This window comes from Carassius carassius, chromosome 45 (assembly GCF_963082965.1).
Source record: "Carassius carassius chromosome 45, fCarCar2.1, whole genome shotgun sequence".
Taxonomy (NCBI): Eukaryota; Metazoa; Chordata; class Actinopteri; order Cypriniformes; family Cyprinidae; genus Carassius; species Carassius carassius.
Genome location: NC_081799.1, coordinates 20765099 through 20781201, shown reverse-complemented (window position 1 = coordinate 20781201; position 16103 = coordinate 20765099). Strand labels below are relative to the sequence as shown.

General features: G+C 38.5%; 1 protein-coding gene across 6 annotated transcripts in view; it reads right to left on the bottom strand.

The window, feature by feature from the left end:
• Positions 1–2947: 2947 nt before the first annotated feature.
• Positions 2948–16103, bottom strand: part of gramd1ba (GRAM domain containing 1Ba) — a 38514-nt gene continuing 25358 nt past the window's right edge. For 3 of the 6 annotated variants that reach the window (XM_059538943.1, XM_059538944.1, XM_059538945.1), the window contains exons 2-20: positions 15211–15427; positions 14339–14359; positions 13371–13391; positions 10000–10084; positions 9699–9802; positions 9442–9537; positions 9287–9367; positions 9079–9194; positions 8364–8541; positions 7998–8190; positions 7749–7895; positions 7529–7647; positions 7268–7410; positions 7075–7178; positions 6420–6623; positions 4914–5004; positions 4238–4345; positions 4004–4124; positions 2948–3774 (exon numbers count right to left, since the gene is read on the bottom strand). In XM_059538943.1, the coding sequence (XP_059394926.1) occupies positions 3685–3774; positions 4004–4124; positions 4238–4345; positions 4914–5004; positions 6420–6623; positions 7075–7178; positions 7268–7410; positions 7529–7647; positions 7749–7895; positions 7998–8190; positions 8364–8541; positions 9079–9194; positions 9287–9367; positions 9442–9537; positions 9699–9802; positions 10000–10084; positions 13371–13391; positions 14339–14359; positions 15211–15427 (2239 nt within the window). In that variant the 3' untranslated portion in view covers positions 2948–3684. The remainder of the gene's footprint in view (positions 3775–4003; positions 4125–4237; positions 4346–4913; positions 5005–6419; positions 6624–7074; positions 7179–7267; positions 7411–7528; positions 7648–7748; positions 7896–7997; positions 8191–8363; positions 8542–9078; positions 9195–9286; positions 9368–9441; positions 9538–9698; positions 9803–9999; positions 10085–13370; positions 13392–14338; positions 14360–15210; positions 15428–16103) is intronic. The other 3 variants (XM_059538941.1, XM_059538939.1, XM_059538942.1) reach the window with 3 other exon arrangements.

Genomic DNA, 16103 nt, shown 5'->3' with positions numbered 1-16103 from the left:
ATCAGGATTCAAGCAATAAAATGACAAACTAGAATTATATGTTCTGGATTGATTTTTAGGAACATAACAATCATGAAAAATGCATTTCATAAACAGTGCAAGTTGACCACTATGGACTGCAGATGCTATTTTTACATTTCCTAATTGGCCTTGTCAATTATAGTCAATTTTTCTGATCTTTTCTGTCTTTCACTTTATTCTATGTATAAATATTGTTGAGAGGAAATAAATAATAATACAAATGCAGAAAATGTAGCAAGTAATAACGCGCAATAAAAATCTCTTTTAAATACTTTATTCATTCCGCCTATTTCTTTACAACACAAACGGTATAGTTTTTTTTTTTTTATTATTATTATTTTCCTGTTTTTCAGGAATCCCACAGTGCAGCCAGCGCATGTAGGATGTGCATTGACTGTACACAACATATACATACATTGCGGTATACTTGTGTGTATATACATTTTGTAAAGAAAACTTTAAATAATTAAAAAAGCTTCAATGTTGTAATTACAATACATATTCATTTTTCTTTTTTTCAATCTTTCAGGGAAGAAAAAATTATCCAGTGTATTTTCATCTCAGTGTTTTGCTCCTGAAAAAACAAACAAACAAAAAACATGATTTTTCACACCATCCGGACCATAACAGTCATGGCCATAGAAAAGCAACCATCCTGTCTGTGCACATAGGCTACTGTAAAAAATAATACTGTTAGCAGAACTTGAAAAATAATACTTTTAGGGCCTGACAATGAGCAATGTGGCACCATTGCTGTGGCCTCTCAGTGCTTGAAATCAAAAGTGCCTTCTAAATCACCCATGCTACCAAAACCCAGCAGGTTAAGTCCAAATAAAGGATCGTCTTTTAGCTAGAAAATACATTCACACAGATGGTTCATGTGGAGTTTCAGCAGTACTTACACACTCTACCTGAACACACATTGCACATTAAATACTGCATATTGGTTTAATGACAATGAGGATGAATACACACATGAATGAACTGTAGTCCCTGTTCTGGATTGATTTTTAAGAACATAACAATCATGAAAAATAAATTTTGTGAGTCAGCTAACTGACCCCTTAACATAAACAGTGCAAGTTGATCACAACGGCCCGCAGATGCTATTTTTATATTTCCTAATTGGCCTTGTATAGCACAAAAGGTCTGCCACTAAAGCCAACATGGGATAGCAGAGGCTCCAAAAGTCATGCACAAGACCTCACAGGACAAAATGATCATCTAAGATTCAGTTACTTTGAACAAATTGGACTCGTTCATATCTAAGAAGTTTCACATCTATCACGTTCTTGACAAAGACAGCCATCAGCTCTATTTCTTTACATCAGTTCATACATTGGTTTAAACAATGTTTAAGACAACTGGACTTATTAATGAACTAAAAACAAGTTGATTCCATGGCAAAATCGACATTACAGCTTGATATTTAAATATTCAAACCAGAACTTTAGATTGTGGAACTGCTGCTTAGAAATAGATCAATTCCAGTAAATACATTTCTAATTAGATTTTTGGCCTTTTAGGATTAGGAATTAAAATTATTCATGATGAGGAGTAAAGTGGGGAACAGGATCAGGACTCGAACCCACGATGCCTACATGAGCACCATTGTTGGAGTTGTGTATGAGAAAACACAAGTTTTTGCGTATGACACCCCAAGAGGTTTTAGTCAATTTGACCATTTTCATGAGGTTGATTTTTTATTATATTGCCAAAGTTTCTATATAGTTTCTCTTTGTTAATTCAAGCATAACCTGGATTTTTCACAGTTCAATCTTAACACACCCACTGCTGGTCTCTCTGTAAGAACGCATCAAGATACATGTCTTTCCAGCTCCACAACACTAACAAACACAAAGTTAAATACATTCTGACATCACATGACCAATGTGCATCTCTCATCTGTCCAGCAGCTGGTCAGGCGTCAAAAAACAAAAACATCATACAACATGAAAAAAAAAAAAAACATGGAATGGCTTTAAAATCAAAGCTTGGCAATATGAAGTTGTTAACAGCTGCCCGCAGGATTTAAATGAACCCTGAGGGAGAACAGAAACACATTCATGTAACAATAACTCATTCACAAATGAATGGATGCTATTGGCTGGGGTTAACCACTGCATGAGAGGTTTGGTTGATTTGATGGCTGCATCCCAATTCCCATACTCTACCCAGTTGAGCTCTGAAGTCATGGCATATAACCCTGGTTCCCTCGATAAAAACCCGAATGGATTTTTCCATCTGCTTTTTTGTTTATTGCGGAAGGAAGTCGACCGGAAGTTGAAGTCGGCCGCGTGCAGAATTGTAGCAGAACTTCACTTGCTTTAGCATCCCATTGACTCCCAATCATTTTGGCGTCACTTTGACAGCGAATAACTTTACATCTGAGGCGTTTAAAGACTCCATTTGTCCATTATTTATTTCTAAAGATACACGACAATGTATAAAGGGCTCCATTACCTTCTATGTTACATTATGGCCCCGTAGAAACGTAAAAACGTTTTTGTAAAAATAGGCTAACGATTGCGTCATAACCACTCGACTCTCTGTCGCACAGTAGAGAAATTACCGTACAGACAGGAGGAGAAGCTCGCAGGTAATCGGGGAGACGTCAAGAGAGAAGCCCATAGATACAAGCCCTGGCGTTACATTTTAAAATACTATACAAAATAATTAATCAGAATACTTACTCCTGCTCACTCCCCGCTCAAGCTCGCCGTCTCTGCAAGATTAACGATGGCAGTTTGCACGCACAGCTACTAGAAGATTTACATCTGTCAGACAGGTTGCTGACGTCATCAAGCTTAGTTTGAGTCTGCGCGTCAGAAACGGAAGTGCTAAAAATCGCTAAAAATGGGCTTCACTTGTCTCAATTGAGTTCCAATGGAGTCGCTGTGTCCATTTCTTTTACTGTCTATGGCAGTAGCATGGAAACTGGAATGCAGCCGATGACGCTTAGTAGATGGAATGTTAGAGACTGTGGCTCTTTTGCCATTGCAAATCAACCAATCAGAGGAAGTCATTCCTCCAGACAGGGGAGGATATACCAGTTGCATATAGTTGATGCACCATGGCGCAAGCTATCAAGGAGCCAGCCTTGATTCTCCATGGAAGCCAAATGTTACTAATGATCTCTGGCAACAAATATAGCTCTACATAGAAATGATATATTTTCATGTTTATCATAATATCGCTCAATTCTATATTTTGTTTTTATAAATAAATGTGTACATGTCCACATAACATTTGCTGATAGTAACTCCATATTTTTTATCTGGTCCCAGACTCCAAAAGGTTTAAAAAAAAAAAAAAGGGATGCTGCCGAGACCCAACATCCAAGTTTTCTGAGTGTTTAAACCAGAGTCTGTGTCTGTTTTGAAGTGACAGTTCAATTGTTTTGGTGAGTTTGTTTTAGCCCTGGCTGAACAGACCGATTCCATGATCATGGGAGTGCATTCCTTCAAATTTTTTCAGCTCTTTCATCACAGAGAAGATAGAGAAATTACAGTACTAGGTTTGCATCAGTGTCTGTTGTCAGAAAGGCCTCACAGCGGTGCAGACGAACTGTGAGAGCTGTCCCTTACCATGCCCCGGCCCAGCTCATCTGGTCGCTTACATGTGGAGATGTTCATTTTATTGGCTGAGCCGGGCCTCTGTTCGTCAGTGATGACGACTTCTCCTTTCTTCACTGTCTGAATCGTAGTCTCTCAACCCCATACCTTTCAATAGCTTCATTAGAGACTCTCTCATCTGTAAAACACCCAAATACATCTTTGAAATCCTTTTCCAGGTTTCACATTTTGTATTCTCCTGAAGAAACCAAGGCTATAGATTTAGAATTACCTAAAAACAAGTTTTTCTCTGTGTGAGAAACAACATTTTTGGTTGAACTATCCATTCATAACTATTCCTCATTGTTGATACTCTATTAATAGAATGCAGTTATAAAAGTTCCCCATTTTTTCAAACTTGAACTTACCTCATCTAATAACAGCACAGATGACTTTATTATTTCCCTCCATTTTTCCAGCTCGTTTTCATGGTAACGCTGCTGAGACTCCAAAAGTTGAGCCCATTCGATCTGTGTCTGTGGAAGTTTACTGCAACATACACAGAGCCAAAAACATTCCAAAATGTAGGAGTTTTGAAAAACCTCTTATTCCATCTCTTAAAAATAAGAAATAAACACATTCAAAAGGTCTAGTCACTGTACCTTTCATGAGACCTGAGACCCTGCCAGGAGGTCAAACTCTGAGCCGTGTATTCCAGCATCCATAGCTTATAAAACAGCATCATGTTCAAAAATACCAGTAGCACCAGACTGAAGAGCAGAAGAGGACAAACTCAGATTAGCTCATGAACGGCAACGGAGAAATCCTAAAACAGCTAAACAAGTTTCACATTCATACAGATGAAAACATTGAATACCTTACACAAATCCTGCAGGATGCAATGAAAACAGGAGAGAGAAAATATATAAAGCCACAGAACAACAAAATGCAATGAATTCCAGCTGATCAACAGTGTGTTACTTAAACACTCACTAAATAATGTGAAATAAACAAAGAAACCTTTTAGACTTCTAAAAAAATAACAGAGGGTGCAATATGAAGACTATCAGACCAAAGTAGACACTGAATGAAACATGCAATGAAGACTTTAAAGAGACCTATTTTATACTTTTATAGCATGCTATATTATGTATACATGTATATATCATATTGTTGTATTTAATAACAGGGAACTTCCTTCACATGAAACCTTTAAATGAGATGCATGTATCAGTTTTATATTGCAGTTAGACGTTATTTGCTAAAAATGAGCAATTTAGGAGAAAAGGAGTGGAAAAAATAAGTCCTGTGATTTGGTTTTACACTGTGAATACTCACACAGAGCTGATTATAAGCAGAAGTTTGGAAATGCTGTAGAGAGCCAGGCCTTCAGATCCGTGGTCCGGGATGTGTCTGGTCTGTGTGGATCCTGCGGCAGCACATACATTATAATCAATAACACAAAAACAGCAGTCAGACATGTGATCAGCTAGAGACAAAAAACAAAGAAAATCTGACTACACCCCAAGTCACACCCACAAGCCACGCCCCCAGCACTTATTATTTAAAATATATATTTTAGCACAAGATTTATTCAATATTGTAATAATTTTGTTCTGTAAAAAAAAAGCAGCATTTAATAATCATGATAACAGTATAATATAATATATTATAATAAACTACTATAATATATTATAGTAAAGTATATAGAATTGTTATTATTATTAAAACACTTACTAAAAGTTTGGAAACATTACAAATATTAATGATTTTGAAATAAATATCTTCTGCTCATCAAGGCTGAATTTATTTGATCAAAATAAAGTAAAAAAAGCAATATTGTGAAATATTATTAAAAATAAAATAAATATATAATTTTAATATATTATAAAATGTAATGTTATTTCTGTGATGCAAAGCTGAATTTTTCTCATCATTTAATCCAGTTTTCAGTGTCACATGAAATCATTACAAATTATTTGACTCTCAAAAAACATTTCTGATTATTATCAGTTGAAAACAATTTTGCTGCTTCATATTTTGCGTGGAAATGGTGATACACTTTATTTTTGATAAATAGAAAGTTTAATGAACAGCATTTATTTGCATTTATCAAATATATTAATACAATTGTTTAATGCATTTATTAGATGCATATATTTGCATATATATATTTTTAAATGTGTCCTCTCACTTTTTATCACTTTCATGCAAGATGATTATAATTATTATTTTCTCTCTTTTTTTTATCTTAAACAAATGTTTGAGTGGTATCTTTCCTCAAAAAAAAATGTAAACAACAAAACTGTTTTTAACATTGATAATAATGAGAAATGTTTCTTGAGCAGAAAATCTGCATATTAGAATGATTTCTAAAGGATCATGTGACACTAAAATTTCTCTTTGTAAACAACAACAGATTTATATAAACATTTCTAATGATGAATGTTGTGCTCCCAAATGCACTAACAGTGAATCACAGTGTGTCAGACTACAGCCTATTATATAATTACATCACAATCACAAGAGATTGCAAATTTTATGACAGCACTAGCAATCTCAAATTCTCACTGCCATTCATAAAAAGTTACCAGGTCGAGTAACACATTTCAGCACTGATTCTGCTGTCCTGCAGATGGCCCCGTGAGCTTGTATAGCACTCTCAGGACCATTTCGTCCCTGATGTTTAAGAAAACAATCTTTTTCCAGTTTATGTAATAGCTTAAGGCCATTTGCGTGATTTCAATAATCATGCAGTAACGGAAATCCGTATTTATACGGAAACATCATATCTCTGAACCATAATGCCCAAGTACACTAGCAGAGATCTGGCTAATGTCACACCTGCCACGTGTTTGATGCGATGGATGACACTCTTCTCATCCTCAGGTGTGGTTACGGGACTGAGCGCCTCGTCCAGGTGCTGCTGTCTCGTGTGCGTCAGCGGGCGTTTCCTCCGCCTCACTGTAGTTGTGCGTAGGCCTTTGGATTTGGGAGACTGTCCGTGAGGTTCAGATAGCACCAGCTGTACCTTACTCAACTCCAGCTCTATACACACACACACAGAGAAAATAAAGAGAGAAACAGTTATTATTTTCATTTGTATTCTTTTTATCATGTTCTATGTGTTTTAATTTCATTTTGTTATTTTATTATTGATTACACTATAAGTAAAATATGGTAAGTGAAAATATTTAAAGGGAACCTATTATGTCCCTTTTTATACAAGGTAATATTGGTCTTGGGGGTTCCTAGAATGTGTCTGTGAAGTCTCAGCTCAAAATACCAAACAAATCATTTATCTTTAACATTTATTAAACATCTGGAAAATATCATTTTCGGGGCATGTCTTAAAAAGAGCTGTTTTGGCTCACTGAAAAAAAAATTCCCCAAAAGATCAAAAAAATATCTTAATTGAAAAAAGGAAAGATCTGTAAAATAACAGGTTATCTTTATTATTTTAATACTAGTTAAAAGTCCCCGCTCTACCAAAACATACCTAAATATCTAAAATATTCATCCAAGCCACTCCAGAAGTTTCTCTCAATGAAGCCCTTGACCAGTCCCCAAGGCTGCTTCCTATAGCGTAGTTCAGCTGACACCCTTTAAGATTCATAAGAAAAAAAAACTGTTTTTGCAGAGCATTACACATTGTTTATATTGAGTTAATAAATATAGAGCACAAGCTTTACCTCAGGCGGCACTTGTTCTTTGCGACTCTAGTGAGCATGTAGCGGTTGAGCGTGTAAAAGTAATCGTGATACGGGACATCGTGAGCAATCACCTCAGCGTCAATGATGTAGCACTCGCTCACTTGACTTGCCTTAAGCAGAGTCTAGAAGGGGAAAAAAAGAAGCTACAGCTTTTTTTCTAATAGCATCATCAAGACAAAACTACATTAAATATGTCTCATGTACTGTATGTGGCTTGTTTGTCTCCTCTGGTGAGCTCACCTGCGTCTCTGTGACTGTGGCCGTCTTTGGAGCCAGTGGGTTGGAGAGGGAGATGGTGTACATGATCTCTCTGGACTGATTGCCAGTGTTTTCTTTCCTCCATGGGTTATAGACCACATCTAAAAGAGAAAAATAATAATCAATAATAGTCAGATATAGGCAGACAGACAGCCAGACAGACAGATAGCTGGAAAAAAACTATTACATAGAGTTGGTCAACCTGAGAAGCGTCTCTGCTCCAGAAACTCTCTCATGAACTGCGATTCAGTGAAGAGGATGTCATGCAGTTTATCCACACTGAACTTATATACTTCATTAATGTACAGTTTCCCATGCAGATCTTCCTGGAAGGCTTGCACTTCCCCTTCTGTGAACACAGAAACAGGAAGAGGCCGTGTGTCAGGCCAGACGTGGTACAGTATATAGAAACTGTTTGATATAGAAATCAGTTATGGGAGAGCGCACACACCCTCATCGTGCGTTTCTGAGGAGTCGCTGAGTTCAGTGGGGAGGTCCTCGTTGTCATTGAAGTCAAGGGAAGGTGAGGGGATGGGGACATGTGCGGAGCCGCTACTCTCTGACAGCTTGTTGTCAGGTAACGGCAGGGGTAGGAGGTCTTCTGGGACACAGCCACTGAAGTCCTCCACTGGGGGCAAGTCAAACTACATAGATAAAGAGATTGATTGTGAATATTTTTCAATAATAAAATATCAAGTACCCAAAACATGAGTTTGCCATCCTAACGGTGTGCCGCAATGGTAAAGCATTACTGTCATACAAACTGTTATTCCCACATAATGCAGTGATGTGTTGTGTGAAGAGATCTGGTGCTTACGTTGACCGGAGCGTCTGTGCTGTCCGTGGAGTTCAGACTGCTGTTGGGGAAAACCTTCCTGTGGAGCTGGGGGCTGATGTCCATTTTGGCTTCTGGGGTTTTAGGGCAGTTGTCATTGGTCTCGTTGTCTTCAGCGGGAATCTCCTCACAGTACCTGCACCAGGGAGAGGGGCAACAGCTGCAGGTCAAGATTACCAGCTCGGGCAGCAGAATAGACCCTCTCACACAGATAGCAATGGGATGGACTGATGGATAGTTGAGGAGAAATTAAGATGTCTACAGCAAATTAATGAATTCAATTGCGCATTTGTATCTATCTATCTATCTATCTATCTATCTATCTATCTATATATATATATATATATATATATATATAAAAGGCTCTTATCCTCATCAAATTATTAATTTGATAAAAAAAATACAGTAAAACAGTAGTAAAACAGCTATTTTGTAAAATATTTTTACAATATAAAATAACTGTTTCCTATTTGAATACACTTGAAAATAACTTGTTCCTCTGGTGTAAAGCTGAACAGCCATTACTCCAGTCTTCTACTCTAGTGTTGATAATTCATACATGATAATTTAGGAATCCCTAAAATTACAAACTGTCTGTTTTCTGGATCTCTGGATCTTAAAGCTGTGAGTGCGGGTGGAGATTTGTAAATTATGAATCACCTAAATGATTGAACATTCATGATGGGGGAAAACTCACCCCATGATGTTGAAGTCGTCATCAGGAGGTACGTAATCCTCATCATCACTGGTTAGACCCAGTTCATTCCCATAACACTGATGGACAAAGTGCCACAGCTCTTTAGGACACAATGGCTAGGTAAAAACGAGACACACGGTGGGTGAACATGGCCACCAAACATTTGCTTTCAACAGATCATAGGATATAATTCCATTTCTTGTCTAACCTTGTCCAGAAGAGCATTTTGCCAGAGTCTGAACATCATCATGTATGTCCGATCTCTTGCCCCGAATGAGGTAAAAAAGTGCTGGAGGAGAATATGTAAATGTTTAGTGTTGGTACACTACTGGTGATATGTAGAAGTCAGAGGCCTGTGTTCACCTTTTCACTGTCTGTGCACAGCTGGATGGCATTGGGGATGAGTCTAGCCGTCTTCTCTTTCGTCATGGAACAAACATCTTTCAACTTCAAAGTCAGCTACACACAGAAGACGACAAACTCTATCATTCTATTGGCAGAGCTAAAAAGACATATCAAAAGCATGCAGAAATGTGATTTTTGTTGTCCCTCACATAGCTTTGCTAATCTAGCTGTGAGAGACTGACGCCCTCTGAGACGAGGGCAATTCATCAACTCACCAGTGTTTCCCAGCGGAATATGTTGCTATAGAAACAGATCCAGTTTTCGGAGAGGTAGAGGCGACCCTGCAGGAGGATATCTCTCTGCAGGGCACAGGAGTAGTCTGTCAGGATGAGGCCACAGGTCAAGAAAAGAGGTTAAGACATACCAGCCTGTTTCATACATAAAACTTTTCCATTGTTTCCAATCACACACCAAAAATATAATAGGCTACCGCTAGTTAGAAAAAAATAGTGGATCCCAGTCTTATATGAAAGTTGTAAAAACTGTAATACCTATTATATATCAAATAAGACTCACCCACAATGAGTCGCTCTGAGTCGGGCAGCTGCTTAAAGAGCTTCCTGAAGTCTTCATTTCGCTGTTTGTATGTGGGGCTCAAAACCTGAGAGACAAAGAGGAAAGAGAGAATGAGACCAGCTATATAAAACACACATAAACACACAGCCACAAACAACCAAAAAGAAAAAACAGGCAATACATTCAGCATTTCCGAGAGGGTACAAGTCCTCATTTGCTAGAGACAAACTGTAAAGGGTAATTCTACAAAACAGGTGCCATTTAATAATAATAAATACAAATTCAAAAATGCATAATTATATACATTAAAAATGTATTAAATTACATTAAAAACATAAAAGTTAATGAAAATTAAATCAAATGTTAGATATAGATTTTTATTTTATTTGTATAAAATATATACTATTTATTTTTTATTTTAATTTTTTTACTTGCATTTTGTTGTGTTTGTGAAACTGACAGCCTGGTTCATTAACCCCCCCCACCCCCACCCCAAATATGAATACATATATTTATGCTATACTTCATCATCTACACCTAGGCACTGATCAGTACATCAGGCCCTCTGCAGTTCTGTCCTGACTGTAACAGTTTGTGAGATGTTCATGATCTAACATAACCAAAGACAAACAAAAGGACGCTTCTCTTCTCTTCTGCTCTCTGATTAGTTGCTTACAGCAGGAACGCTCTCGAAAACGAAGTCCCAGTTTGTCCAATCACATGGGGGCACTTTGGGCTGTTGGACTGCCTCCCAATCATAAAGCCAATCAGTCTCCACCTCAAAACTGAGGACTTCCATTACTCCTGTCCAGTTGTGGAGACTTTGCCAATTATTATTGTCTCAGCTCCTGACAGTGGTGAAAAGCTTCACAGCTTATGTGCTGACCTCCAGTCCAGCTTCACCAGGCCACACTCTGAAATGACCCGGAGTAACCTCAGCAACTTATTAGCATTACTTATTCTGTTGTTTAAATGGGTCTCACCACCTCAACACCAGCCAAACAATTCTCCTCAGACAGCAGCAGAACTCGACACATTGAGAGACACACATCGCACTTGACAATGAATATGGAGTATGTTTTCCTCAGGAAATGAGTCAAATTTTTAACAAGACACAGAGAAGAGTTAGTGGTAACGTAGCAATGTTCAATCCTTGGAATTGATCACCTGATGCTCTCAAAATGGAAATGTTTCTTGCAGAGGAACATCTATTTAAACAAATCCAAAAACAGAAAAGTGCTTGAGGATCCCAAAAAAAACAACCACCTGTTAAGTAAAAAAAAAAAAAAAACCTCTTCTCTTGAGAAAAAAATATTTTTCTTTCAAAATTCTTTTGTATAGACAAAATTATACACAGTAATATCCTTGCAAGCCAAGACGCATTCATCAGTCGCTTTTGATAAAATTTCTTCCCAGAGGATGTGAATTTTGTCTCAATTTCACAGAATAACCAACTTGAGCTGAAACAACCCTTAACAATGGCAGAAAAGAGTTCTCACTGAGAATTTCTACAAAACAATTCTGCCAAGAGGAGTGGGAGGGGCCTGAGGGAACGTTCGTGTGTGAGAAACAGGGAGGGGGAGGAGCTAAGAAAGCCAGCTGGCCAATAGAATGCCAGGGATTGGAGCTGTGTCAGATGTAGAAAGCTCATTGCTTCAGGCTGTCCATTTTTCTCACTCATGATTGAAGAGCTGTGAGATTTATATGCTTCTCCTAGGAGAGAATCACAGAAGTCTCCATTGTGCACAAGTCATTTTATGGTGTTAGTGTAGAGGCACGGCCAAGGACAATGCCTCAGTTTTCCTTCTCTCCCTCATACTCACACTCACACGGGGTGAACAAACTCTAGTTAACTTCCTGCGCTGGAGGAAGGGGGACATTTAGAGGGGATGCCAAATGGGTGAATCATCTCTTTTTCTGGCCTCTCCTTCAGTCCTGTCTCAAGTAAAACATCTAGAACCTCTAAGAAAGTCCCTTATTGAACTATTTTGGTACTATGTTGGATTGTCACTTGATGCCCAATGTCAAGTCTGGGTCAATATCGGTAAATATGAGCAAAGTAATGGAAATTAACCAAGTGTGGTCATTGGAGATTGGTTATTCCCAAGGTCTTCCTTCTGCTGGCTTAACATGGGTTTTTCCACTGCCACAGTGGAATGCATTTTCCATTTTAATGCATTTTCTGTAAAGCTGCTTTGAAACGTAATGGAATGTGTGACGAGTGGGGTGGGCCCGAGAGCCGTGGGAATGGGGCGAGGCTGGTGGAGTGATTGAGAAATGAGCGACACCTGCTCGACCCACAGGTCTGGAGTCCCACGGAGGAGATGGAAGGATATAAAACAGGAGCGACGACAGTGAAGGACGAGAGAGGACCAGTCCTGGGTTTTAGTTTTTGCTTTGGTTTTGTTTGTGCGCGGCAGTCGGCCGTGAGGGGCTGCTGCGCTGTTTTGTGTTTATTTTATTATTAAAGCTCTCATTTCGATTGTCCACCGGTTCCCACCTCCTTCTTCCCGATGATTATGACGTTTGTACTTCATTACAGATTGTAAAATGCATTATACAAATAAAAATGACTTGACCCTCCTTGCGACCACATAAGATTACAGCTGGATTACAGGTTTTACAGCTGACATTTTACAGCTTGTGGTTGTCTGTCCACCCAGGAAAAACAAAAATGAGCAAAGTTGAATATTTTCTGATAAGTTCACACTTGGAGAGAGGCCCAGCATCTTTGTTTCCTGCTGATCTTTATAAACAGGCACAGTTATCTTCACACAGATGCTGGTGTCCACGCATCCTGTTTCCTTCAGTTTACAGAGACATGCAGAAGCATCATGCCCATTCAGACTGGTCTTGTAACCAAAGGGCCAAATTTGAGCCATCATCCATGCACATGTCAAAATGCGGTCAGTTCAACTGAATCAAGTGCAGATCATGGGGTTCGAGATGGCCCAGAGGTTATGACCGACCACAACACATTGACAAAACATCATGAAGGCACTTATAAAATTATGTAAAATATCATAAAGAGCTGGCTGACCCAAAGAAAAAAATCAGCTCTTTCCCAGAGGAAAACAAATTCTGGGATATGTCAGGTCAAACATCCAGCCCTACAGAAGAAAGAGGTAATCATTTCCAACAAGAGATGTCCATGAAAGCAGTTTAACTCAAACAACACTGTGAGCCGACAAGCTCCCAGATTCACATGTTTCTCATCATCCTACAACATATAAAGCCTTGTGGACGAGCAACAGAATAGTATTTAAATAAAGAAAAACAGCATGGATGACCCCAGTATCATACACAACACAACATTCCTCAAATATCACTGATATAAGCAAAACATAATGAAGAATAAAAAACAGACTTACGTTATACCAGCTTTGACTCTTCTGTGAGTTTGAAGAATCAGATTTTGATGTTGAAAGAAACGAGAGAGGAACAGAGAAACATTAGAGTGAGTTTTTAAGGGAATATACAAACATTTATATTAGACTATGTACTTAGTCTATCTATCTATCTATCAAAAATGTTTGATCAGCACAGGTATACAAGCAATTCGTTTGAGTATACCATAAAACAAGGGATTATGGGACAGCTCTGTCGTGTATGGGATTGATTTCATCGGTGCATGTATAACATTTCTCATACACAAAGCTACCACAAGAGGACAGTCTTTACACTTATCCAAAGCTTTTCTTTCAAATGTTGCAAAACGTATTAAAGGTTTTATAAAGGACTTCTCTACAAAACCACAACTACTTCAAATGAGTCTTAGCAGCGATTATGATACAGTTTTATGTTACATATACACAAATATAAAGTCCTAAGAGAAATCTCTGCAAAACTCTCTTTCTCTGACTCCAAACAACAGCAGAATGGAGACAGAAGAGCTTTGGGACTCTACAGTTCTCTACTGCGGTCTCTTCTCACAGGACGGGGCAGGACTCAAGGGCACAAATATTGATTTCTTACTTTAATCAGGTTTAGTCTGTCATACTGGAGAGAAAGTTCATCAAGAGTAAGAGGTCAGGTGTGAGATGTTTTACTAATATATATGTTTTTCTGCCTCTGTGACATGAGTAATGCGTCTCTATATGGGATCGGTAACTGAAAACTGCTTTGGTGTGATGCTGCATTGGTACAGATTGTTGTCAAGATTACATATTTTTTCACAGTTTATCAGACACAATTCATAACATTCAACTTGGCATTACTACAGTAGCTAGTTTCGCACAGGGTTTGCTTAGCATGTCCTAGGTTAACTTAACATAGACAGGTGAAGCAGAGCATAATGGGATGGCTCACAGGCAAAAAAGCAGAAAAGAGTGATGCTTACTTTAGACAGTCTCTTGTGTGACTAGCATGCATGAGAGGAAGAACAAATATCAGAAAACAAACAAAAACAAAACTTTATGAATAAGTGCAGAGAAATGAAAAAAAAAACTGTTGGGTTGCGAAGCTTCTCCACATAGCAAAGAGATGTTCTGTGATTAACTGCTGTACATGAGGAGCTGCTGATGAATATGAAATGATTATGCAGCGATTGTGACTTCAGACAGGAAGGAAATGTCCCTAATTTTTTTGACAGGCATTTCTTTTGTGAAACTATTTTTTGTAAAATATTTTGTTCTTCTTGAAAAGGAGAACTCAACCTTTTAAGTTAAAAAAATATATTAGGGATGCATGATATTGGAAATCCGATGTGCCGATAATTTTAAACTCATTTTGACGGACAGCTGATGCTGATAAATTTTCTTTTGTTTGGAAACAACACCAAGTCTCTCCTGTGCAGAGATTATGAATGAATAATATTTTGTTAATTTTGAGGAAAAACTGATAGCTATAAAACTTATAAACTTATCAGGAAATATACATATATATATATGTGTGTGTGTGTGTAGCACATGTGCCTTATCCACAGTGAATATGCTGCTAAAATATGACGCCTACATTTTTTTCTAGGTTGGCAGCTCACTGGGTTTTGAAGTCAGTTTACTGGAAAGCTAAACTGTAAACATTGTTATCATATAAGAACACATGGAAAATCATCTTTATGAGTATAAATCATCTGCAATTTTATAATGTGACTCAGAATTGAGTTTAAAAACTGATACAGAATTTCATCCCACAGTAGCAATTAATGTGCAAGGCATGCAGTATATGAAGATGCAGAGAGTGGAAGTACAGTAAGTACAATCACACGTTTACCTTGGAGTTTTTCCCTCCGGGGCGGGTGGTGTGAAGCGACTGGCTGTAGGTGCGCTGGACGGCTTGTTCTGGGGTGGATGGGGATTTATCAGAGGAATGATCGGAGCTCTTTTCCACCATGTTCTCTCCCTCTGGACTCTGGGGCGTTGGGGAGCGCGAGCGTTTACGCAGGACAGGTGAGCAGGCCGGCGAGCTGCGGTTCGAGTTACTGGCAGTGCTACAGAAACAAGAAAAATATCCAGTAAAAAACTGACTCTGTATTTCCAAAGGAATACAAATTTTTGTTGGATGATGGCCGGACACTTTAAGCTCACAGGTTCCAGACACACTGATTTGCAGTGCTCATGTGTCAGAGGAAGTTTTCTTTAAACCAGCAAAATGCTTAATAAACTAAATGTCTTTATGAAAATGTGAAAATGCAAAAGGTTTCTGAAAAGTTAGGTTCAGGTAAATAAAAAGCCACTTGCTCACTTTAAAAACAACAGAAGTCAACCACTAAAACAAACATTTTCCCAGGAGGCCACTCACTAGCCTCTCACCTCTGCCCTGTCAGCTTCTAGGAATGCATTCAGACTGACATCTCACAACTCTGACCAAAAACACAGCACGCAGTTCTGCTAGGAACGTACACATCACTGATAATATCACATTATCTGTGAAAGAAATTATGAATGCAAATTCATAAGGTGTTTTTTAGATCAGAAAAACAATATTGGTCAAAATACACGTGTGACGAGTGGGGCGGGGCCGAGGGACATGGGAGCGAGGCCGGGGGAGTGATTGGAGATGAACTACACCTGTTCGACCCACCGGTCTCGAGGCCCATGGAGGAGATGGAAGGATATAAAACTGGAGCGACGACAGTGAAGGACGAGAGAGGACCAGGCCTGGGC